Here is a 24,488-nt window from a genome sequence, read left to right as displayed (position 1 = left end):
ATTACTTACTTGATGCCAGTCACTTTCCATGGTGTCAGATACATTGTTCTCCTCCTTGTTCCCTTGTACAATTTCTTGGGCATTTTCTGTAATGGCTTGTCTAAAATGCTGTTTGGGCTGATGACACACCTCTAAAGAGGACCCCTGATAGTCTCCTTGGAAGGAGTAGAGCCCTTCCACAGGAAACAGGCAGATAGAGGTCAAAATGTTAGCTTTATTTCTGATAAAGCTCTGGAGAATGTGACTTATATCTTCCCCCACCTTCTGTTGAATTGACAGCCTCACCATCCAGTTCCAGGTGGGGCTGCACGGCTGAAGCCTCCCTATGCAGGGCAGAGCTGGCTCCTTTCTCCTGACCAGGCGGAGAATAGGCTACTGTAACTGGGGGTGCAGATTTGGAAAGAGGGAAGCCTCTAGGGCTAAGAGCCAAGTGTGCTCACTTTCTTCCTGCAAACTCCTCAATCAGCTCCTCCATTCCCTCTGAGGCCAGGTGAGGGTGGGAAAAGTGTGAGAACCTTCACAGAAATACGCAGCTAAAAGAATGGAAGCCAAGGATCCCAGAAAACCATCCACTTTATGGAAACAATGTTAGCTACTGCTTCTCCCCAGACCTCCTTCTGGTGGCCGCACCCATCTTTAACACTGAGGGCTTCTGACTTGCGGCCTCAGCTGGTGTCACCTGTCTTGGCTACCATCCACCTCAGTAGTTCTCAACTTTGGCTGCATATTGGAATTACCTGGGTAGCTTCTAGGCCATTCCAGAGATCCCGATTTAATTGGTCTGGGGTGGAGCCCCATAATTTGAAAGACTTCCCTGGTGGTTGTAAAGCACAGGCAGGGTGACAGACCTCTGCTCTAATGGTGTACATCTCATCCACCCTTTTTGCCTTCATCTGGCCAGATGTAAAATGCAGGTAACACCACTTACGGAGCTCACAGCCTCTGATAATGATGTCAGCAGTAGTGCAGCAACTTCTTCCTAGATTAAAGCCATAAAGGTAGCTTCAGAGGTCCTGTTTTCCTTCACAATTTGTCCTTCTCCACATAAAAGGTGTGTAAAAAAAGAAGTTGTATTTGGTCCCTTGATGCTCAGCTATTCATTTTCTTGAAAGGGAATAAGAGGGAAGATTTCTTTCTTTTTACAGAAATGCTCTTGATCTGGCTTTCCCCTTAGCCCATCTGCAGCCAGTCATTATGAAAATCCAGCAAAAGACATTCCCTGACTCAGTGTATTCATCTCCTTTAATATCACCCATAATCTCACACCCAGGTATTGAGCCAGGCTTCTGACGGCTGCGTGGTCAGGGAGAATGAAATCCATGACCCCAGCACTTAAAGGTAGGAGACTTGATGGTGTGATAGAACCGTTTAAAATATGATTTTCTCAGTACTGCACCTGAATTTCTCTCAGCTCAAGTGTATCTACCTGACTCAAACATATTCGGAGGCAGCCCCATCAGTGAGTCTTAATCACCCATGGTGGCTTAGGAACGACAGCTGCTTTGGCGCAGATGTGTCTCTGATAACAGAACCCATTTAACTGCTCCTAATCCACAGGGTATGATTATGTGGGGGTAATAACTCCTGAGAATGGCGCCCCAGTTATAACATGCTGAGAGGGAGTGAAATACGAATCCTGCATAAATTAGCCTGCCAGGTACAGCTTGCTATTAGTCACTTCTCTCATACCTGTAATAAAAGTGTATCATATCACAATCAGGCTGGGTATTTAGCTGCATGACTAGATGAAAGGCAAGCTTGTCAGTGTTTAATTTAAATGAGTTTTGTTTTTAAAAAATATGCCCTTCACTCTATGAAATCCCTGATGTATTTCAGAGATTAAAATGGGCTCGTATTTTTCAGTTTTTAAAAATGAGAATTTAGATTGTGTTCAGTATAGCTCTGATGTAAAGGATATTTTGTTGTAATCTTTTTTTTTGGTAACTGGACAGATATTTACTGTACTTCTCTTATCCAGAATAGTCAAGTAATCAGAATGCCATATTCTCCAACCATTCTGTATAAATGGCAGGTTAGTGGTCATTTTAATAGTATATAATTTCAATAAAGACAAATGAGTATAGCAAAAAAAAAAAATGAGATTTTAATTTATGCTCTAATTTTATCTGATTGGCTCTTAATAAAATAGCAGTTCTTGAAGTAAAGCAGATATGTATTTGCTTTTCTTTATGTCCCTACCTCTATTTTGAAACTGTTCATGTCACCTCAGGAAAGAACCTACCATTTTGGTCAATGCTGTGGTGAAATAATTGTGTGGTCAGACGAACTAATTTTGAAGGTCATGTCATGTAGGTTTTCACTGGCAGAGGTATGAAGTCAGCTAACTGCATGTACAATCAGATATCTCTGCTTTCAACATAAACTATCAACATCAAGGTAACAAACACAATTACGTAACTCAAAGATTAGCCATAAGCATGTGACCTTCTCAACCTAGGTTATTCCAGTAGGCCCTTGAGCAACATGGGTTTGAATGATATGGGTCCACTATACACAGATCTTTTTCAATAAATGTATTTTCAAAAATATGAAAAAACATTTCCTCTTCCCTAGCTTACTTTATTGTAAGAACACAGTATATAATACATATACAAAACGTGTTAATCGGCTGTGTTATCAGTAAGGCTTCTGGTCAACAGTAGGCTATTGGTTATGTTTTGTAGTACTCAAAAGTTATCTGTGTATTTTTGACTGTGCAGGGGGTCAGTGTCCTTAATCCTGTGTTGTTTAAGGGTCAACTGTATATAGGCTTGACTGTTTTACCTTCCAAAGGTCAGGGATTGCAGCTTAGACATCAAGGACACTGAAATGTGAAATAAAGAGGCAATGAATGAATTTAAGTCTTAAAGCCAAGTAACATTACATGCATATATGAGAACTAGCTCTTGTAAAGTAATTTGTTAACGGAGGTAGTAAAATGAAGGCTATGCTTACATTTTCTTCATCTCTTTTTATCCTCTTTGCCTTTGTAGGCAGACAGAATGTCGCAGAGGAACGAGCATGGTCTATCCTATGCACCTGAATTTTAGTCCCAAGTCTGCTGCCGACTTACTGGCTCTGTGACTTTATCTTTCTGACCTCTCTGAGTTACCAGTTTACATATTTGTTCAAGAGGAACAGCATCCTAACACCTCCCATGTAAGGGCTGGAGATAATGGTTGGAAAATGCCTGACACCTGTGAGGCACCCAATAAGTGGGAGGCTAAAATAACTATTTTTTCTTCTGGGTTGTCTCAAAGTCCTTGAAGAAGATGAGTCTCCCTCAGAGATTAGAAGAGGAGCATAGCAGCAAATTGTGAGAACAATTTTGGAGTCATCCTCCAACACAGCAAGTTCACACAGCAGGGGTAAGTTCCAGAAGCCGCACTTAGGGTCTGCCACGCAGAGCTTCACAAATGGCCCTGTAATCCTCTACTTCATCTCAAGGAAGCCCAGGCCAGTGGCTTTGCTGGCTGCCAGGGCAGAGAGTAATGTATAGGGAAGGAAGGGGTGTGCATGTGTGCATGGGTGCGAGCACGTGTGCATGTATATATGCAAAATTCTCAAGGCTCATTCTGTGGATTTTTTTTTTCTACTGAGAGTATTGGAGGTAGTTGTTAGGGGAAAGGGGGAAATAAATGTTCTTTTCCTGGACTCAGTAAGGAGAACCAGAAATCCCTTTCCTCCAATACATTTTCCCAATATTTCTCACTAATCTGAGGATTATTTCTGCCTAAGTTCCTTCTTGGTGTAAAGAATACTCTTGGAGTGTTAAACATACTAAGTAAAACAAAACAGGAACATCAAAAACACACAAAGTCCTTCCTAATTTTCTGCCATTCTTAGCTTATGAAATCAGAGTCAGGAACGAGGAGTTAGAAAAATGAAGAAAGGAAAAATCAGAGGAAGTAGGAAGTCAGCCTCTCACTGTCTTTGGCTTTCTTCCTTTTTTGCATTTTCAGTAACATCATCTAAATTGTTTGGGTGTTGATTGCAGCCCCTGCTCTCTAGAACCCACTGACCCATCTCCCCAGAGCTCCAAACATCTCATTCTTCATTTTCTCCTTCTTTACCCAGAAACTTTCTACTCAAAACATAAAAGGTTATGACAGGAGAAAAAGAAGCATTCACTGTGATAATGAAATTCATTTGGGTCCTGATAAATGGGAGGTATTTCAAAATACTTTACTTTAAAAATCATGAGCTTTGAGGACCAAAGACTAAAAGCACACAAAAGTCACCACTTCTGATGACGGCGGTCGAGACCTGTCAGTGCGGGCTTCAAGCGGCTGTGTGTAGAAGGGTCATGCAATTTTAAAGCTGGAAGGGCCTTGTCTAGAACAGCCAGCCCCTCATTATATAGATCACAAAGCATTTGAACTGGAAGAGATGTTAGACATCACCTTGTTTCACCTCCCATTTTACAGATGCAAGAACTGAAAACGTATGAAGTGGTGTGATTTGCTCGCCATCTAACCCCCAGTGAGTGGCAGAGGCCAGCCCCAAACCCAGGTTACCTCATCTCAGTAGTGTCAGTTCACCAAGCATTTATTAAGTACCTCTGTGTGACATACACTGTGCTTCGGCCCTGGTGTGAGAGAGGAACAGGATGAGTATACAGCCTCTGCCTTCGCGAGGCTCAGGATCTCCTTGTAGAGAAATACACCTTCTCAAATACTTATAAGATAAGGTAATTTGCAATAACAGAGTGAACATCAAGGTCTGGGAAAGCCAAAGGAGGAAAAAATTCCTTGGCCAAGACAATTTGGAGGTTTTCCCTTCACACTACTGCTTCGTAAACATTACTATCTTCTGTCCTATTAATTGCTTTTCTTTTTTTCAATGGAAAGAAACAAAATCTCTATTTGCCAGGCTGTTTTACTGGGCGACTGGGCCTAGATAATAGGGCCCTGAGGTGCAAGGCAGGAGGGTGTGTGTATGCTAGGTGAAAGGGCACGTGCTGCTTCCATTCCCCTTCCCTCACGCCAGGTAGTTGCCCCTGCTGACTCCTCAGGCTGCCCTCTCACCCCAGCACACCTGCTTCCACACTGTCCATGCACTAGGAGGGAGGAGAGACAGCAGTGCTGTCAGAAGGAGGGACCTCAGAGGTCTTTACAGCTCTGCCGTGGGTGGGCAGGGTGATGGGAGAGATACAGCATGTGCAGGGTGGTGACCAGTCAGTCACCGGCAGGGGCTAGTCAGCAGGAGACAGGAGCCATGCTTGCTGGAGACCACGGGGACAGTGTGCCAGCCCTGAGCAGTGGTCACAGAGGCCTTGAGACCCGACTGTTCTACCACCAAAATATCTTTGGGAAGCCACTGCTTGCTCCCACACGTAGCTGCCAACATCTCCTCTGAAACCTGGGTGGCATGCCTCAGTTAGCAAAGGCACTCTGCATTTCTAAAATATGAAGTCAGCTAAATCTCTGTTAAGCTTTTTACAAGTTTTCAATCATAAGGTCCAAATTAAAAAGCTTCTCAAAGTATGACTAAAGTTGCAAGCTGTGATACATGATTGGTTAATTTTTGTTTTTCACATCTCAAAATAGAAAATATTCCATATGTTTTACCAGCTCATTGAACTGTCTTGGCAATGAATAGATCAGCATATCTAGGAATGATTGATACCATATGATTCTTGGGTATCATATTTTGATGATGCTCGGTGGTGTTTCAACCCACCAAAACAGAAACCTTCCCACATACATTGAGCTCAAAACTGTCAGTTTTTGTCTTTATGGCTACATTTAGAGTTTAAACATCATCACTAAAATCTTACAGATGACATAACAGGAAAAACTAAGCCCACCGGTTGTGTTACCTTGTAAGGAAAACAATCCTTCATTATAATGAATGGAATTGCATTAGGTATGAGTGCCAGTGACCTCTAGAAAATGAACTACTGACCCGTAAATGAATGGGAATCACCCAGAGTAAACGAGGCAGAAATTTTCCCAGCATAACAGTGCATGTTGGCAGGGAAGAACCTCGTTAGAATTAAAAGAGATAGAGTGGTCAATAGGGAACATTAAATGGGAACAAACAGGACAACATTGCCTAACTATTTTCCTGATCCATCCTTCATCCTCATGTTATTCCATATATCTGGGTTTTAAAAGTGACACATACATTATACATAAAAATAACCACATAAACTTGTACAGCACAACCAAGCAAAAAGTTCTTTTAGAATATGGACACCATCAATGCTCAATTTATTCAGAATAAATCTCCTTCTAAATTTGTACTGTCCAGTGTGACAGCTACGAGGCACATCAAAACGCCAGTGAGCACTTGACATGTGGCTAGCCTGGATTCAGATGTCCTGTAAGTATAAAATACACACTGGATTTCAAAGATTTAGCATTAAAGAAATAATGTAAAGTATCCCAATAATTTTTTTATATTGACCACATGTTAAAATGACAATATTCTGGGTATCTCAGGTTAAAGAAAATGTCATTATAATTAATTTTAAAATTAACTACATTTGTTGCCTTTACTATTTTTTTCTAATGTGGCCACTAGAACTTTTAAAATTCCATATGTGGCTTGCGTTATATTTCTGTTGAATAATGCCAGTTGACATGTGAAGTTTGGTAAGCAAGGGAGCGGTTCGAAATCCAACAGAATTGAAATGTAAATTCACAGTAACTGATAATATGACAACATGAGGAAAACTGGCCACAGAGTGACTGATCTTTTGATGTTACCTTTTCCATTCCTCTTACACTAAAAAGGTTCTGAAAAGCCAAGTGTTTGCTTAATGTTAACTTCCTGAAGGGAAAATGAGAAAGAGGGAAGCTCTGGGAAATAAGCTGTGCTCTAATCATTAGTTGAGCTCTGTAAGAAACAGAAAAGAATCATTCAGCCTGAGTTCTTCGGAGGCTGTGGGTTTTGCTAGAAGGAAGCCATTACTGGGAAGACTGGGCTAGGTTCTTTTCTTTTGTATTAATAGGGTTATACTTTCCTATCAGAGGACTCTATTCCTTCAAGAATATATTGATGGAACATAACTGACAGCATGACAGCCATTTGAATGGGAAGGTGTGGATCCCGAAGCTGTATCACAATGGGGGTGTCAACTTAGAGGGTGCAGTGTGTCCTGAGGGCACACTGATTGGGAATTTCTCATCACTGAGAGGAATGTTCGGATAAATGAGCATTACACTTTTTAGGGAATTTACTTGATCTATTTATTCTACAGTTTCCCCAACTTTCTCTCATGTTCCAATGGAAGAGACAGTTTTATGCTTAGGAAGAAAAAAGGTATATTGTAAGTATATTTTACTGGGTCTCATCGAAATGAATGCAGTTTTAACATGTCTAGGATAGTATGTGGAGAGCGGTGTCACCGCCAAACAAATAAGCAAATGTAAGCTTTCCTGCACCAGCTGGGGGTACGTTCAGATCATCATCAGTATTAGTGATGCAGAGTATCACTGATGTGGTTCTGAGAGAGGGCTGAGTGTGTTGTTGAAACCCCCCAGCTGTGAGTCCTCCTGGAAGCAAAGGGAGGGACTCCTGATCAGAGCATCATAGACAGGGCCAGCATGGGACACGGCCATACAAAACCAGTGACTGAAATTCTGTAACATCTTTCTGTGTATTGAAAGATAGTAACACACTAACAGGGGTGAGGATTTAATAATATGGGTAACTGTTGAACCACCGTGTTGTATATTTGAAACCAATATAAGATTTTATTCAGTGATACTTTAATAAAAATCAAACAATGATTGAACACAGAAATGTGGCTGTGTGAGGATTAAATAAGACAAAACATACATAATGCTTGGTGCCTAGTAAGTGTTCAGAAAACATATTATTGTCTTGAAACATGTCCTATGCCATGAGTAAAGTTTATCACTGTTTTGCTGTGGAAAATGGAAAGTCTCCAGAAGATTCAGTGAATTTTCCCTGCTTTTGTCCAAGTTCATTTGTGAGGAGCTTTACTCATGCTTTTAGCTGCCTGGGAATCATGATTAAATCATTTCACTCATCTTTTTTCCTTTTTTTATTTTTTAACACAGTTGCCAGTCATGTGATATTCTGCATTGTTCTTTTTTCTCCCCTAAGGAAAGCTAAGCAACTCTAGCTGCCCCATTACCCTAATGAACTAAAGCCATTCAGTGAAAAGAGTTGGTATCCACTTCATCAAATGTAGTGGGTGATAATTTCTTGAAAAGCTAAAACTAATTCTTGGGGATTTTCTGGAGTCCTGTGACAATTCCTATCACTTAATAACCTATGTGAGTTGAAGGTTGGTGTCCAATGACTGTTAAGAAGATACAAGAAATGTTACAGAAATATAAATAGGCTAGCACTGAAATCTAATTAGACACTGCATATGTTAATAATAAATTCAATTAATTTAGCTTTCTACCTATGCTAGAGAAAAAAAATATCCAGGCAAAATAATAATTCATTTTAAATGCCTCAGTTGATAACCTCCTTTCCTCAAGAGTGATTTATGCAGTAATTTACTGGCTGTGTCTTCATAAGATTGTTCCAAACCAGCCCTTTTGAAATAATAATAATTTCTGAATGTGTGTTATAAGAGATATAACAAATGACTTCTTATTAATTTTCATTTAATGAGTTGCCTATTCACATGGTAATTTTTAAAAAAATTCTCTTAAGGTAAACAGGTTATTAGTACTGTAGGTAACCCTTCTGTTTCACAAAAATCGCCAACAGGAAAATCTGTCTCATATTCTCGACATGATTTGAAGGTTAGTCAGCTGCAAACCTTCTATACTAAATAGGCATGTATTTCTTTCCCAGTTAGCACAGCAGATTATTTTCAATCTCTATAGCCAAGTGAATCCAAATTGCTTTTTTTAAAAAAGAATATTTATCAGCAGGAAAGGTCTTAGGAGGGAGTCATAGAGGGTAGACAGGAACAGCCCTGGGCAGGGTGGGAAAGCAGTTGGAGTTGGTTAAGGAGCCCATAAACTGATCCTTTTTTCTAAGAACAAAATGAAGATCATTTCCCATACCTTTCCTATTTCTCCACCCGCCTTTTAAAAAGATCCCATAATTTCTCACATGAATATTAATATTTAAGAAGAATTTTTTTAATAGCTTGTTTTTTCAAAAAGCTTAATTCCACAACTCACTAACTCTATGTTATAATAAAAGTGGCAAGGATGAAATAATAAAATAAAAACAAAATAATAAAAACTAGGAAGAAGTTGCTCAGAAGAGTCCTAGGTATTTCAAATGGTTCACACCTGTTTGAAAAGTCCTGTCATAAAGAGGGAAAGGCTCTTAGAAATAATTCCTTGCAACACTTGGAATTGTGTGCCTAAAATATTAAATAATTCAAATGTCATTGTTACTTACATGAGAACCGAAAGGGCCTGGCTCCCAACCCGCACTGCCTCATGCCTTCTCCGTGGAAAAGCCCATACTGCATCTCACCCGTGAACTTGTCCAGCTCCTGTCCTGAGGCGTTGACGAGCAGAGCCCCCGTTTTGCAGAGAAAGGTGGCTTTGATCCACAGCGGTGTTCCCAGGGCTGTGACACCTCCGAGGGCACACGCAAAGCTTAACACCCCAGCCATGCAAAAAATGACTTTCTTCTGCTGGTTTGGCATGTTGAGAAACGGCTTTTGTGAGGGTGACGTTCAAAAACAAGACCCTTGTGACCGATGAGAAGTGACTGCCCCTTTGACTGCATTTATTATAGAAGCTGATCGGACAGAACCAGCTGAAAAGACCCACTCACCATCGGCCGTGGGTCTCACCAGGTTCAATGTCAATACAATGTCAGGGCGAAGGCTTCCTCCTCACATGAACTTGGCTTTTCTCCTTTGCAGCTGCTGCTTCCATCTAATTTGAACTCTTTAAGAATCTGTAAAATAAAACTCTTTCAAACTGCCTTGGAAGATCTCTTCTTGTGTCACTTGGTAACGAAGGTCTAAAATAACAGATGGAGTCCTCTGTGTAACTTGATAAATGCCTCCCCTTTCCTCAGCCTTTTGCCTGATTGGGTGAGTTGAAACTTTCAGAAACAGGCTTGGCTCCTATGCTAAATTTTCAGCAATTTGAGAAGTTCATGTATTGATTTATTAATAAAAAAATGTTAAGTTTTTGTTTTTGGTGGGGGGAGAGGAGGTTTGCCAGAGGTAGGAAGCACATGTATATTTATTGGTAATTAATTGATTTTGAAAAATATTAATCATAGGATAAAATATTGAACTGAATTGGGTTCTGCACCCTAGGCTAACTACCAGGGCTTGTCGCCCTAACTCCATTTCTCCAGATCCACAATTTAAAACCAGTTTATCAATAGAGAATTTGACTCAAATTCTTCCTGGCACACACAGGTGCAGACACCTAGACTTCTAAATGTTTTAAAACATTCAGCTGCTTCAGGACGATAGCAAGGGAATGTGGTCCTGGGTCTGAGAAGCACCAGAATCTATAATGAAGACAAGGGCATGGTCATAGAAGGAAGGGCTTGTGTTTGGATAGGTGGCTGGCTCCAAGAATCACCACAGAAAAACAAGGGTCCCAGCAGAGGTAATCAGTTAGGGAGGCAAGAGACAAAGTCATGAGCAAGATAACATAGCAAAGTGAGTTGGGTTAAATTGTCAAGATCTGAAATCTAAAGTTTAAAATTCAGCAACAGCTTTTTAACTGCAGTTCCAATGAGATTCCTCATTCTAAAAGCAGATACAGGACTGGTGTGTGTGTGTGTGTGTGTGTGTGTGTGTGTGTGTGTGTGTGTGTGTGTGTGTGTGTGTGTGTGTATGTTTACTAAATATCAGATCTATCCCACATTATTGTGTAAGGCTCTGACATACAAAGTTAACTTGTCTTTTAGTAAGAACTTAGCATGTCTGGCACATTGTTAAATATTTTACCATATTATCATATGTAATTCTCACAACTATCATATAAGCTGATGATGAAGATCCCCATTTTATAGATAAGGAAACTGAGGCTCAGAGAGGTCAAGCAATTTGCTCTAGAGAGTAGTGGATTTGGGATTCAAATCCGGTCTTCTAACTTTGAGGTTTATGTGCTATTCTGAGTGAAACCCTTGACCTTGAAGAGGTAACAAGCTCTTCAGTTTGGGTTGGGTTGGGCTGCAAGTAACAGGGACAGAGTCACCCACTATACATCTTGGGTACTCGGACGACACAGACATCTGCAAATAGAACTTTACCAGTTGGTCAGAAGCACATATCTATGCTAGCTTCTCTTCTTTGATCTACCTTTAAGCATGGAAGCTTAAAATAAATAAATAAATGAAGATTTATTTCATGTCCTTGTCAGCATAAATTAGTCTTAGGTTACAGGCACTTTGAGGGGAACTTTGAGGTACAGTTTTGGACTTCCTGGCACAGCTACCTTCTCTTAGTAGTTGCCAAAGCCTGTCTTGTTAAAGATCAGTAACTACGTATAGAACTAATTCAAGAACGCCAAAATCCCTTCAAGGAAAGATGGGGACAACATAAACTATGACCTCAGAAGAAAAAGGCATACACAAAATTCCAAAGAAACACTCAGAATTGGGTTTACAATATAAGTATGTCTTTTTATTTCATGTAACTTGACACACACAATCAACAACTCATCACAGGTATTTGACCTCCCTGTGAATTCTCCATTGAATTTAAAGTATTTCCATCATGTGCACTAGCAAAACAAGGGGGCAGCAGTGTCCCCACTAAGCAGTCATCTGGAGGTATGTATGCTACACCCATTCCAGAAACCTTAGTTTAAGATATCTGAGAAGAACTGAGCCCATTAAATCACCATATTCTGTAATTGGAAAGAACAGAACATTTCCAAGCCTGGGAGCGGAAATTACCTACAACATAATCAATACTATTAACACCTCTTAAAGAAAGGATATGGTAAGCGGAGGGTAGTTAGCACAAGACATTGGTTTAATGAACCAAATCCAGCCAAATGTATCTAAAGCTGTCCAAGAAGAAAAACCCTCACTATAGATGTAGAAACCAATTAGATCATACCAGTTCTTAAGTTTGTATCAGTCAAGTTTTCCCTGAAAGAAACATGAGAAAAATAAATACAACATAGTGAGTTGATCTTTTATCCTGAAATTGTGTCCTTCCTAATTTTTGTTGTTAGAATTTCCTTTCCTTAATGACATCATGGTAATTGAATTTTCAATATCGTTACTTGGCAAATTAAAAAATTGACAAACATATCTGTTCCCAGCTTAACCACCCATTCACCCACTGGTCTATAACATGCAAAAGTATGCATCCCTGTGTGGAAAGAATGAGGCCTCAGGCTCATGGTGGCTGGGGTGGATGGCCTCTTGGCTCTAAGCCAGTGGTTCTCAACTGTGGCTGCTCACTGGAATCACTTGAAAAGATTTTTAAAATACTGATGTCTGGGTTCTAATCTTTGAGATTCAGATTTATTTGATTTTGGAGTATGTCTTAGTGTTAAAGCATCCCAGATAATTGCAATGTACAGCCAAGGCTGAGAAACAGGGCTCTGCCCCCATTCTCATACAGCTGCCTTACAATTACTTTCTAGGTTTTGAAGGTGTCTCAGGGCAGAACGCATGCAGACATGAACATCTGGTCACTAGAGAGGAATATTCTTATTGCAAATTAATAAACTGGCACTTCCACGAATAGTTCAAACTTCCTGAATTCTATTCAGCACCAAGAGCATGACCTTGTCAAAATGTGCTGGTGGGGTCAAGCTGTAACCTATCCAAGAGCAAAGACCAGGTCCTGGATCATAGATTCACCCCAAGTCACCATGTGAATGTCAATGGTGGTGTCGCTTGGTTGTGAAGCAGCCCCCTGTGGGTCTGACGCCCACCCCACCTCATCTCTGTGCAGCTTCCTTTCAAACTTCAATATCAGCCACCCACAGACTGCATAGCATTGTGTGTGATCCACCCTCTGAGAATGATATAATAGAACCTGGCAGTCATTATGTCTGACAGCCTTCTTTTGAAATTTCATTTTAAATGTCTTGAATGACAGTGATGACACCATTTTCCTTGCACTTTCTCTGAGAATTTGAGTCATTAATGTCAGCAAGTTTTCACCAAGTATCCTCCTGATAGCTTTACTTCTCTCAATCCCAACAGCAATACAGTTGGCAACGTAAGAAAACGGAATTAGGCCATTCCACCCTCCCTCATGACCCCTTTCAGGTGCTCAGTGATGTTATAATTCTTTAGAGTGACTAGAAACAATATAGAGACAGGAGTACAACTGCAGACTCTGCTTTTACTTCCAGGCTTCTTTAGTTTTTCACGTGGTCATTCAAACACAAAAGTAAACAAAAGATCCAAATCCAGGGGCATGGGAATTCTCACCTGATTTTCTCCCTAAGAATGAAAGACAGAATGTCATGGTGTGGAAAGAGCACTGGGGAGAAAGATGTTACCCAGGGTCTGGTTCCACGTCTATCACTAAATTAAGAATTCCATCATTTCTGTGGCATTCATGTTACTCCATAGTGAAAAAAGTGGTCTTGGCTACATAAGCAATTCTCAAATTATTTTTAACCAGAGAAACCATTCCCTTAACTGAACTCTTGTGTAGAAAAAGAGATAAATATTGAGCTTCTACCCAAGATGGGGTGGGGATTAAGGAGCTCTCCCCACTTACCCCTTACACCCTAAGAGCCCCTGCTCCCAACCCTGCCCTGAAGTCAGCTCAGAGAAGCACAGTGACAGACATGGATCAGATGATCCTTCAGATCCCTTATAACTGCAAAGTTTTTTTTACAAGTTATAGAATGAAAATTTGTCCATTTGCTGTATTATTTCTCTTTCTTTCTTTCTTTTCTGTACTAACCCATTAGCTATTATAGGATATTGGATTGCCTAGAGATACTAGATGGTTGATTATTCCAATTATTAATTTTTAGATTTTTTAAATAAGAGTTTCTGGGTTTTGTCTGCTTTGTCACTGGTAATACTGATTTCAGTTTTCTTCCAAATGGATCATTATACTCCAAGGCCTTTCTAAGAGAGACTCAACAAGGGTTTATCAAGCTTCCTATTCTAAGACAAGAGCCCTTTGTGAATCTATCCCATTTTTTCTCATATTTAAAGCAAATCTGGCAAATTTGATTGACACTTCTTGACTAATTCAAGTTGCTGGTGATCCTGAAGTAGCATTGTAATTCTCTAATGACTGTAAGGGGGGGAAAAACACTCCTAAGAAAGAATTGATTGATTTATTAGGGGGAAAATTACCACATGTGCTAGACCTTGATTGCAGCTAATATTTGTAGAGCTAATTGCTTGAACTAGAAGATTAAAAGGGTTGAGGGAAGGGAAGAAAAAGAAAACAAAGTTCTCTTGGAATACAGATGAAGCCACAGTGGATTTGGACCAGGAGGGAAAGTTCTGTGCCAGAATTTTCAGGGTTGATGGTGATGAAGGGACATTCAGAGTAGGTGCAAGACTTGGGTTTCTTTGACAGAGTAGCCACAAAGCTGGAAGTGGGAAACTCCCCCTAAAACTCATCAAATAAGGTGTATGATACCCTCTGATTTTTCTGAATTTCTTGTTGATATTGCACACCAAGGCTATGTTTATACTTAAACCTCAACCCAGCAGAATGACTCTGCTATTACAGGAAAGAAAAAAAAGTTACTTAAGCTAAAGAAGAAAAAAAACACGATTTGAGACACCTCCTTTAACCATAATAGATGAATGAGATTCTTAGTACAGGGAAACTGATAATTTTCCGCATAGAAATAACATGGGGTAGACGTGTTGAGATGGTAAACTCTGAAGTAGTTTGATTCTGTCATTACTACTATTATAGTATAAATGTTTTCCTTTGCGTGGGTGTGATACACTTAAAATGCTGACATTTTCCTTGATGACTTGCATCAAAATAATAGTAACAATATTAACAAAAACGTAATACCTATGGGGGCTTAATCTATGTCAGCTCTATTCTAAGTGCTTTCCATCTATCAATTCATCTCTTTTTATACACACTGGGGCAATTATTAGATTTCCTACCCATCCTCTGTTAAGATATTCCCGGTAGTAGAGTATCTTAATATTTGGTCAGATATATCACAATCTCCTAAGATATTCCCATGGGGAAAGAACTGGATAATAGTACAATTAGGTGGATTTATATCTTGTCAAATCTGCAAAAACAAGGAGTGTTGACTTAAAGAGCTATGCTAGCTACAAAGATCTTTCAACTAAATCACCCATACGTTTTTATCAGTGGCTTGCATAAAAACATAGACTGTATCTCATCCAAAATTTTAGTTTCATAAAGGTTTAGCACACTTTTATCTGAGCACTGACTATGGGGAAGAAACAACTAAAAATAAGAGACGACCCAATAAAGATTCAAAATTATCTCAGTTTCTAAGGATGGGACCAAAGCAATAAGATTTAGGTTTAAAAATGGTTTAAGTGTTCAGGTTTAAAAATACAATTGCCTGGGGAAGCCTGGGTTGGCAGGCCTTCTTGTGAAAAGACAGTTAACTAGACAAAATGAGCTTGACAGGCCCCAACAGTGTGAAATGACTACTGCAAGTGCTACTACAATGTAACACACACCTTTGATGCATCAGTCCTTCCACCCAGACCCCAGTCCTTCGTTTGAGAAATTCCTTTAGTACTCTCAGATACAGACGCGTGGCAGCCACATTACATCCTATGACCCACCCTTTCTAGCCTACTTTGATTAGGAATAGTCATCTGGACCCATCAGAATCCATCTCCTGAAAATTCAGGCGTAGTATTGAGAGACACAAGGCCAAAGTATTGGCAGGCAGTCTGCCGAAAGGAGGCAGCAGAGCCTTTTCCCACGAAGAAGGCCTTGACTTGCCCTCTGCTGTCCAAACGATCGCTCAGGTTTTCTGCCAGCTGTCACCTTTCCCCTCAGAAGTCAAATGTTGGCCTCTGATTTTAGAGTTTTCTTAGACTTTTAACTGTCTTCTCTCAAAAGAAAGCTCCTTGGAAGCACAGATCTCAGCTCTTCTCACCATCTGGTTCCTGGTGCAGAGCGCCAGGTGGAATGGCTGGGACAGTCTCCTGAGCGAAGGATGTGTGATGACTGTGTTCCACCCCACATGTGGTTACATGAGCACATTTGTGCCACCCATCCTCAGTCACAGGGGCTCTGTGCCAACATCACCCTGGCTCACTGGGAGCTTTCAGTCAGGCTAGTCTTGTCTGGTACCTCCTTCATCAGGGATAAACACTTCCCTTTCATGCTGTCATAGGTGTCCAGGGCCCCACCTTCCAATCCTGGAGGGACCACAAGAGTCCTGGGCTGCTGGACTGCCTGGGATTGATGTCATGGAGAGGAACTGAGGGGTGGGAGGGCTGAACTGAGTCCTGGAGCACAGACAGGCAACCCTGCTGTGGGTCTGCTGCTGGAGACGTGCTGGCTGCTGCCCCCTGGGGTGCCTCACTAGCTGGCCATGAGAGGGACTGGAGGTATGATGATCTGGGACATGACTTCTACTCCAGGCTCTAGTTGCAGCTCAGTCTCCTAACACATCCCTTCCTAAATACTAGTTTCTTCCTCTTCATTTTCTCAGACAACAATGCCTCCTGGCAAATCTGCAAACAGCAATGCATGCCCTACTCAGATCTGACTTTCTGCCCTGTCAGGGTGGATCACATGAATCAATCTTTCCGATATCTTCACTTCTACCATAACTCTTCTTCCCATTGCCCCCACCTCGCTCTTTTTCTCCCTATCTCTTACTCTGTTTAATGAGCAAAAATAAATATTTTGTCCACCCATGAGAAGATCTTAAACGAAGTGCACATTTATGCACCTTAGAAAAACAATACTGTCCCCATGGATGGTAAAACATTGGCTTGTCATTAGGACAGTGAGTGTCAAAATGAAACATTTTAAACCTGGTGGCCAAGACAGTTTCATTAAGCACTTGTAAAGCAAGGCAAACATTTCTAGGTTAAGAGTCCATGTCTGGGAAGTCCAGATGGAAATGAATATAAGATCTTTATTTTCTCACTTCCCTGTGTATGTTCTCTGTTTATAGTCCTTATATGAAAAAATACTAAAAGCAAACTGTAGACAGAGCAACCTAGAGGGCTATGAATGTCTTATTGTTAATGTCTCTTTCTGAGGTGAGCAGCCCCAGAGGGGTAAAAGGGTGCTGAGCACTGTGGAACCCAAGGTGAACTGGGAACAGCCTGTGGAATTACCATACTGGGAGCCAAAACCCTTTGACTTGTCTTGCGTTGAAGATCACCAACAAGCCAGATGAGACATCACACTGTCTTTAAATGATGTAAAATGCCTGGACACTGAGCCATGGACACTACTGAGAATAGATACAAATTGAATGAATCTGAGGTCTTTAGGTAGCTGAACCAAGTTCTATGCCTTTACTTCTATTGGAATGAAACCTAGTCCAGCCAATGACTTTTTCATGTTGATGACATAAGAAACGTTTTATTATGAGAAAGATTAACAAAAGTATTTAGAAAAGAAAACTATACCATACTCAAAAATTAATTCAAAATGTATTATAGATTTAAATGTAAAGCCTAAAATATAAAACTTTTAGAAGAAAACAATAGGAGAAAATATTTGTGACCTTGGCTTAGGTAAAGAGTTCTTAGAGTGAGAACAATAAAGTTAAAAACAAATTGATAAATTTAAATTTTTCTGCTCTTTGAGAAGCATTGTAAAAAACCTGAGAAGGTAAGCTACAGACTGGGAGAAAATATGTAGAAAATACATATCCAGTAAGGGGTTGAATACAGAATGTATTTCTAAAAAACTCGCAAAACTCAATAGTAAGAAACAAACACCCCAATTCTAAAAAGTGGACAAAATATTTTAATAGACACTTCATCAAAGAGATATGGGTGGCAAACATGTTCATGAAAATGTGATATCTTTACTCAAAACCACAATGGAATATCACAACCCACTTATTAAAATGACTACAATTTTAAAAAAGGAACTGACAGTACCAAGTCCTGTCAAGAATGCAGAGCAACTGGAAGTTTTATGTATGATGGTAGGATTGAAAAATGACACAGCCACTTTGGGAACATGTAGTTGTTCCTTAAAAAGTTAAATTTATTAATAATATGACCCATAATCCTACTCCAGATATTTACTGAAGAGAAATGAAAGTATATGGCCACATACAAACTTATACATAAATGTTTAGAGTAGTTTTATTCATAATTGTCCCCAAATGGAAACTACCCAAATATCCAACTGTAAATGGATATGTCTATATATAAACTATATATATCTATATGATGGTATACTACTCAGGAGTGAAAAGGAAAAAACTACTTACATATGCACCAAATCTCAAATGTTTTATGCCAAATGAAAGAGGACAGACTCAATAGTTTGATTTCATAAGTATAATATGTAGAAAAGGCAAAATGATTGGGATGAAAATCCTATCAGTATTGTCAGGGGCTGGAAGTGGGGGAAGGTGTTGACTATTAAGGGGCAGGAGGGAATTTTGTGGGATGATGATAAAGGCAGGGTTACATACTTGACAAATTTGTCAAAATTTCTAGAACTTTACACCTAAAAAGGAATAATTCTACTATATGTGATTGTACCTTATAAAAAGGAAAACAATTAAAATGTCTTGGAATGCCACCACTCAGATATAGCTCTTCAGATATTTTCTCATGCAAGAAGTCGAACATGAATTAACCTCTTTTTCAGAGTAGAAAAGCAGGATATTCTAGCCAATGCAATATTTTGTTTAACAGTTGTCATATATATTCTTACACATGGGGACCATTGCTTCCAAAATAATTATAATTCAAGAAATACTTTTTTCAAAATTTGTTCTTCTATAAACATCCAGTGTGTTTTGAAAGAAGTGGCATAGCCAGGAGACCTGGGTTTGATTATATAGGCCCTGACACTACCTTACCTGTGACCATGGGCAAGTAACTTTCTTCTTTGGCTTTTTTTTTTTTCCTATTTGACATGAGTAGACCTGGTATGGTTCATGGTTCTCAATCTTTCCTCTGCCTATAAGGAAACAGGTGCAAATCGGGAACCTGTCATGGGGAAGAGAAGTGGTTTTCAGTGGGGTGAGGAAAGTAGCCAAGGAGAAAATAATCCTTAAAAATCATTGTAGGATCTTTGCGGATGGAGAAGCATTTAATAAACCCCCACCCACCTGAAATTTCCCATTTTGTTTTTGAAAATGTTTTGGGTTGAATCATGTCCATGAAACATTCTATTTTAATTCTGTGATTCTGCTGAGAGAATAACAGGTGTAAAGCAGTAGATACTCCAATACTCTGCCATGTCCCAAGACCGTCACCTTCCAATAGCTGGCCCCTTCTGTCTATGCAGATCTCAGCTCAGATATTAACTTTTCAAGGGCTCTTTCTGAACCACCCTACTCAAATAATTGCATGCCCTGACTAGCCACTCTTGATCCCATTGCTGTTTCATTTTCTTCATATTGTTACCTAAAATTGTATTATACAATTTATCTGTTTTGGTCAGTTTGACTGTTGTTTCTCCCACTAGACTGTGAATTCTGTAATGACAGGGAACTTTTCTTACTCCCTATTGTGTCTCTAGGGCAGGGAACAAATATCTTCTGACACAGGGTGGATGCTTAATACTATTAACTGCCAAGATAAATGGGTATATGTGTATGCGAATTCAACCCTAACAGCAAACTGTTTCTCCAAAGTAGAAGTGGGAAGAGCAAGCAGTCTGGCTATAATAGTCTGTTTAAAGTCTCTGCAGAATAAATGGTATTAACATGTCTAAAGAGAAAATGTGCCAATCAGAAGAATCAGCAAAGAAAATTTGAAAGAGATTATCAGAGAGAAAAAAGTTAGTGTACCTCCAGCTTCTGGAAGAGGGAGCTTTCATTCGTTACACCTGATGTATTGTTTTTCTGATACAGGGAAATCCTGGTTTGTTGAGGCTAGGAAGACTCACCTAACCCCACTGCTCTGATCCCAGTTGTCTGCTCCCAGTTGTAATTTGGTTTGTATGTGGACTTCTCTGGCGAGAGGAAGAGGCTCTCCAGTGCAGGTGAGTGGCTGGTTCCTTTGGAAGTTCTAGTTTTTGCTTTAAATGAGGAAACTGGTCTACTGATTTATGTTTCAGTCTTCTGTAACCCTAATTAGGAGACTATCCCCATTCTCAGAGCCCTAGCAAAATCAAGTTTATGCATTTGTAATGCTGAGGGCCAGGTTCTGGAACACAGTGCCCAGGCAAAGCAGTAGCTCTAGTCCACTGCCTTTCAAATGGATTTTCTTCTAGTTATTATTTTTCCTCCCTCCCTCCCTCCTTCCTTCCTTCCTTCCTTCCTTCCTTCCTTCCTTCCTTCTTCTCTTCCTTCCTTCCTTTACCTCTCTTTCTCTTGTTTCTTTCTTTCCTTTCTCTCTTCCTCCCTACCTCTCTCTCCCCTGTTTTTCCCTTTCTTCCTTTCCCTTCCCTCCCCTCTCTTCCCTTCCCTCCCCTTTCCATTTTCTCTATCTTTCCATCTAGCTGTCATCTATCTACCTGAAATAGTAATGCATACACATGGCTTACAAAATTTAAACATTATAAAAAGGTAAACAGTGAAAACCAAGTCTTCTCCTGTCCCTGATCTTCACTATCCCAGGCTCCCTCCTCTAAGGTAATTTCTTGTGTGACTTTTCTGTTATATCCTCCGATCGTCTCAGCATAGATCTAAATACATCTTCCCTTCACCATCTGCTTTCTAAACACATGATAATATAACATGACTGGCTCTTTTTCTTAATAAAATATCTTTGGGATGAGCATTCTAGTAGGAACATACATATGATTGTTCGGATTATTTGGTCCATCTGATTGTTTTGACAGCAGCAAATTCAGCTGTTAGTAACTCAACAGAGTGGATCTCACTGACGATGCACATGCCTTTATCCATGTACGTATCCACAGCCACCCACTGCAGCTTCCTAGGACATACACACTTTGCCCTTGATTCAGAATCTGGAAGCAGTTCTCCTTTTCATCCATGTTGGCTACCTTGTCTCAGCAACAACCACTGCCCCAGGATGCAAAAGGGTCGTGTTTCTGAGCTTGGAGTCTCTGTATGCCAGAGGTGGGACCAAAAGCTGAAGGGCCACTTTATGCTGTAACCAACCTGAGTGATTTACTCTCAGCCATAAAGCAGCTCCAGCTCTCTGATTTGGACAGGGGTTCCTTGCACAAATGTTTTTGAAACTATTGAATGCTTTGTCACTCCACAGCAGCACCCTGGTTAAGCAGCCTTTGAAGCCATACTACCCAACATTAGGAGTCAGGATGGTCCTATGTTTAAGATGGGGAATAATAATGGATTAGGAGGATGAAATGGATTATAATTTAAATACCTCAAAATAATGCCTGGCACATAATAAATCCTCAATAAGTGTTAAGTATTCTTTAGTTAATAATTATTGTTTGTATTGCAATTACTTTCTGAACTGAAGAGAATGCCTTCCTGGAAACAGTTAAAATAAGCACGTTTTAAGAAAACCGGTTGACCAAAAAATTAACACTTGTTGCATATTAGTTTGTGTTTTTATGTCAACTTAAAAATATTAATCATAGGCTTCAATTTTTAACACATTTAGACTTAAATTTTTCTCACTTAATAAATCTTTGTATGCTTAGTTACCATTCCAATATATCTTTTAATACATGTTTTCTCTGAAATGTAATTTTAGAAAGATTTAGAGTTCTTAAATGGGCTATTTTATTCCATTTTAGTCATTAATAGCAGCTCCCAACCAGTAAACTTCCTGTGGGAATATGCACAACTTAGTGTGTGCAGTATGATTTATCTGAGCTCCATAAAAGAGGCCAACTTTGTTTTTCCATTAAAAATCTGAGTGACTTTTTTATATTCTGTGTAGTGTGTGTGTTAGCCCATTCAAGTGCAGTTGCATATGCCATCAGAGTCATCTCTTTAAATCCTTATGACATTTGCCTAATTTTTAATTTGTCAAAGTAATATTATCCAGGTCACAGGAGAAAGAAAAATTTCCATAGCTCATTCTCCAATTGAAAGTACATACAAACAATCCTGTTGGCATTTCCAAGGCATTGAATACCAAAGAGAATCTATTTAACTTTAGAGATGAACATAGCTATATTACAAGAGAACTGTAAATAAAGAAGGTTTATCAATTCCGTTTCTAGTGTATTATCCTTGGGCATGTGCAGCACATTTTTGGTTCTATAAATGAGTGTCCTGTACCAAGGGATGAGTCTATGACACAGCCCTCAATGAACTCCAGAGATGCGGGTCCTGGAAGAAGTCTCAGCACTGAAAAGGTCCCCCTTCCTGAAACTTTGCCCACCACCGTGATAGGCATGGTTAACTACAAACATCCTCTCCAGAAACTTCAATGATTTGGCAAGATGTCTTTGTAGCAGAAGTGCTCTTTGTGTTTAAAAATTAACTGCCTTCAGCATGGGTATAGAAAAACACCCGAAGGAACACACCAAAATATTAACAGCGACTTTGCCTTGGGAAACGGCATTAGGGGTGACAGAGGAAGAGAAGAAGGGAGCTTTCATTTGTTACTTCTTCCACATCCACATTATTGAGTTGTTTACAACATGTGTGTATCACAGATAAGAAGCAGGAGGCTTTACCATGAACTCTGTTTCCCAGCTCAGAAACCAGGGACGCAGACATGCCTTTTTTCTCTTTCAGTCCCCATTCCTGATCAGTGACCAAGCCCTGTGTGTGTGCTTCCTGATTATCTCCCCCATGCACCCCTGCTCCCCATCTCTACAGCCCTGCCTAAGGTGAGTGCTCATGTGCTCTTGTCTGACTAATGCAGTGGCCTCTGAACCCCATGCCCTGCAATGCCATCCATTTTCCTCTCAGCTCCTCAGAGGCACCCCCCACCCCTGCCCCAAGAGCAAATCCGACCAGATTGATGCTTAAAATCCACCACCCAGCCCGCCTACCAGCTCCCACCCCTTCCCCACCGACTTCTAAATTTTTGGTTTTTTAATTGCAAGTCTGATCAAGAACACCTATGACAACTCCCAAAAGAATTATTCCTTATCCTGGCAATAAGAAATCCTCATGCCCCTGGTCTGCCCATCTTCCTGGCCTCACTGCCTGCAACCAGGCTCCTGCAGTTCTCCAGACACTTCCACCTGCCTTCTCACACCTTGTCTGTCTTCTCGCTTGTCAGCAGTAGCCTCTCCCTAATGACCCTTTCCTAGTTTGGCTTCTGTTGAAGGTTTCTGCTCTTTCTCGCCTGTCAAGTCTTCCTGGTACCTCCAGGCAGAGTTTGCTTCTTGCTCTCTAAGTGGCTAATCAAGGCATTATCACACTTTTTGGCAATGATTTAAGACCTTTTCCCCCAAACTACTGTGTCTTTGAGAGCAAGGGCTTATTTATTTACTTTGCTATATGTTTAAATTTTAAATTTTGGCATCCCCAACATTTTCCATATGCAGTAAATGAACATCTTCTATGGAATTTTTATGCTAAATAAATGAATGAATTGGTAAATGAAATGAATGAATGAATGCAAAGTCCACAGACTGGGAAGTATGTGGTCCAGTTTTACTTCTGATAGTCCAGCTGGATCTCATTTTTCTTTCATTTTAATGGCACATTGCCGCTTCCAAGTTCTGCAGTTCTAAAATAATAATTTTTTAGTTCTTGATTTCATTAGCTATGCTATGATTCCTGGGGGCTTAGGAGGAGCCCTGGAGGCCAGTTCCACACTGGTGACTCTAATAGATTTTTGCTCCATAGTTTTTCTTCTGTTTAGTAACCACGCCACTTTGGAGTTGCCTGACTTCTCTTCACCTTAATTGCCTTGGCTGTAATATGAGATTCATAATGTAGTTACCTCAAGGAGTATCAGTGAGGATTAAATCAGATAATGTATGTACAGTTCTTAGAACAATGCCTAGCATATGGAATACCAAATAAGTCTTCAGTAAATATTGATGATGGTGATGATGTTTCTTTGATGTTACCAAGGGCACTTGGTACTTTTCTCTATAGGAAAAGGCTAAGCTAGAAGGCCTGCTGTGAATTGCTATGTTCTGTGATGACTAATAAAGCACTGTATCATTGTGTTACATGATCAATACAGAGCTGTAGAGGCATAGACAAATTCATTTTTCTGCAATGAGTTTGGCTTCAAAAACAGTACAGTGAACCAAGGCAACTGAAAATTGTTTTGAAGTGACTACTCTCATGTGTCTGAAAAAATTCCATCACTAGAAATTTTGTTTGTTACTGAAATACTTTGCTCCCTTTTGAAATGTAGATGTTCTAACAAGTAGGAACAAGTGAGTCATGTAAACTTTAGAGTGAATGAATTAACTAACTCTTTCCCTGAGAGCAGTGTTGATGGGAGGAAGAGAATTGGAGCAGGGAGCCTAAGGGACGGAGGGGGAGGAAGAGAAAAGTCAGTCACCTGCGGGTATCTGCTGACTTAGAAAACTAGACAACTGGTTCAAAAGTGTGTGGCCAAGCAGCCAAACCCAGATCAGCAGG

The 24,488-nt window shown here is 40.1% G+C and overlaps 1 protein-coding gene and 1 long non-coding RNA gene across 10 annotated transcripts in view; one reads left to right on the top strand and one right to left on the bottom strand.

The window, feature by feature from the left end:
* The window catches only part of CLRN1 (clarin 1), a 34,578-nt gene extending 24,665 nt beyond the window's left edge, over nucleotides 1-9,913 (bottom strand). For both annotated transcript variants that reach the window (XM_017646120.3, XM_073232214.1), the window contains exon 1: nucleotides 9,349-9,913. In XM_017646120.3, coding sequence (XP_017501609.1) covers nucleotides 9,349-9,601 — 253 coding nt within the window. In that variant the 5' untranslated portion in view covers nucleotides 9,602-9,913. The remainder of the gene's footprint in view (nucleotides 1-9,348) is intronic.
* The window catches only part of LOC108387343 (uncharacterized), a 280,040-nt gene that overhangs the window by 167,890 nt on the left and 87,662 nt on the right, over nucleotides 1-24,488 (top strand). For 5 of the 8 annotated variants that reach the window (XR_012129445.1, XR_012129451.1, XR_012129444.1 and 2 more), the window contains 4 exons: nucleotides 2,994-3,159; nucleotides 3,261-3,368; nucleotides 19,893-20,023; nucleotides 22,671-22,765. This is a non-coding gene — a long non-coding RNA (uncharacterized lncRNA). The remainder of the gene's footprint in view (nucleotides 1-2,993; nucleotides 3,160-3,260; nucleotides 3,369-19,892; nucleotides 20,024-22,670; nucleotides 22,766-24,488) is intronic. The other 3 variants (XR_012129447.1, XR_012129450.1, XR_012129449.1) reach the window with 2 other exon arrangements.

Source organism: Manis javanica, chromosome 3 (assembly GCF_040802235.1).
Source record: "Manis javanica isolate MJ-LG chromosome 3, MJ_LKY, whole genome shotgun sequence".
Lineage (NCBI taxonomy): Eukaryota > Metazoa > Chordata > Mammalia > Pholidota > Manidae > Manis > Manis javanica.
The sequence above is the reverse complement of the archived record's forward strand: the minus strand, read 5'-3'. Positions and strand labels throughout refer to the sequence as shown.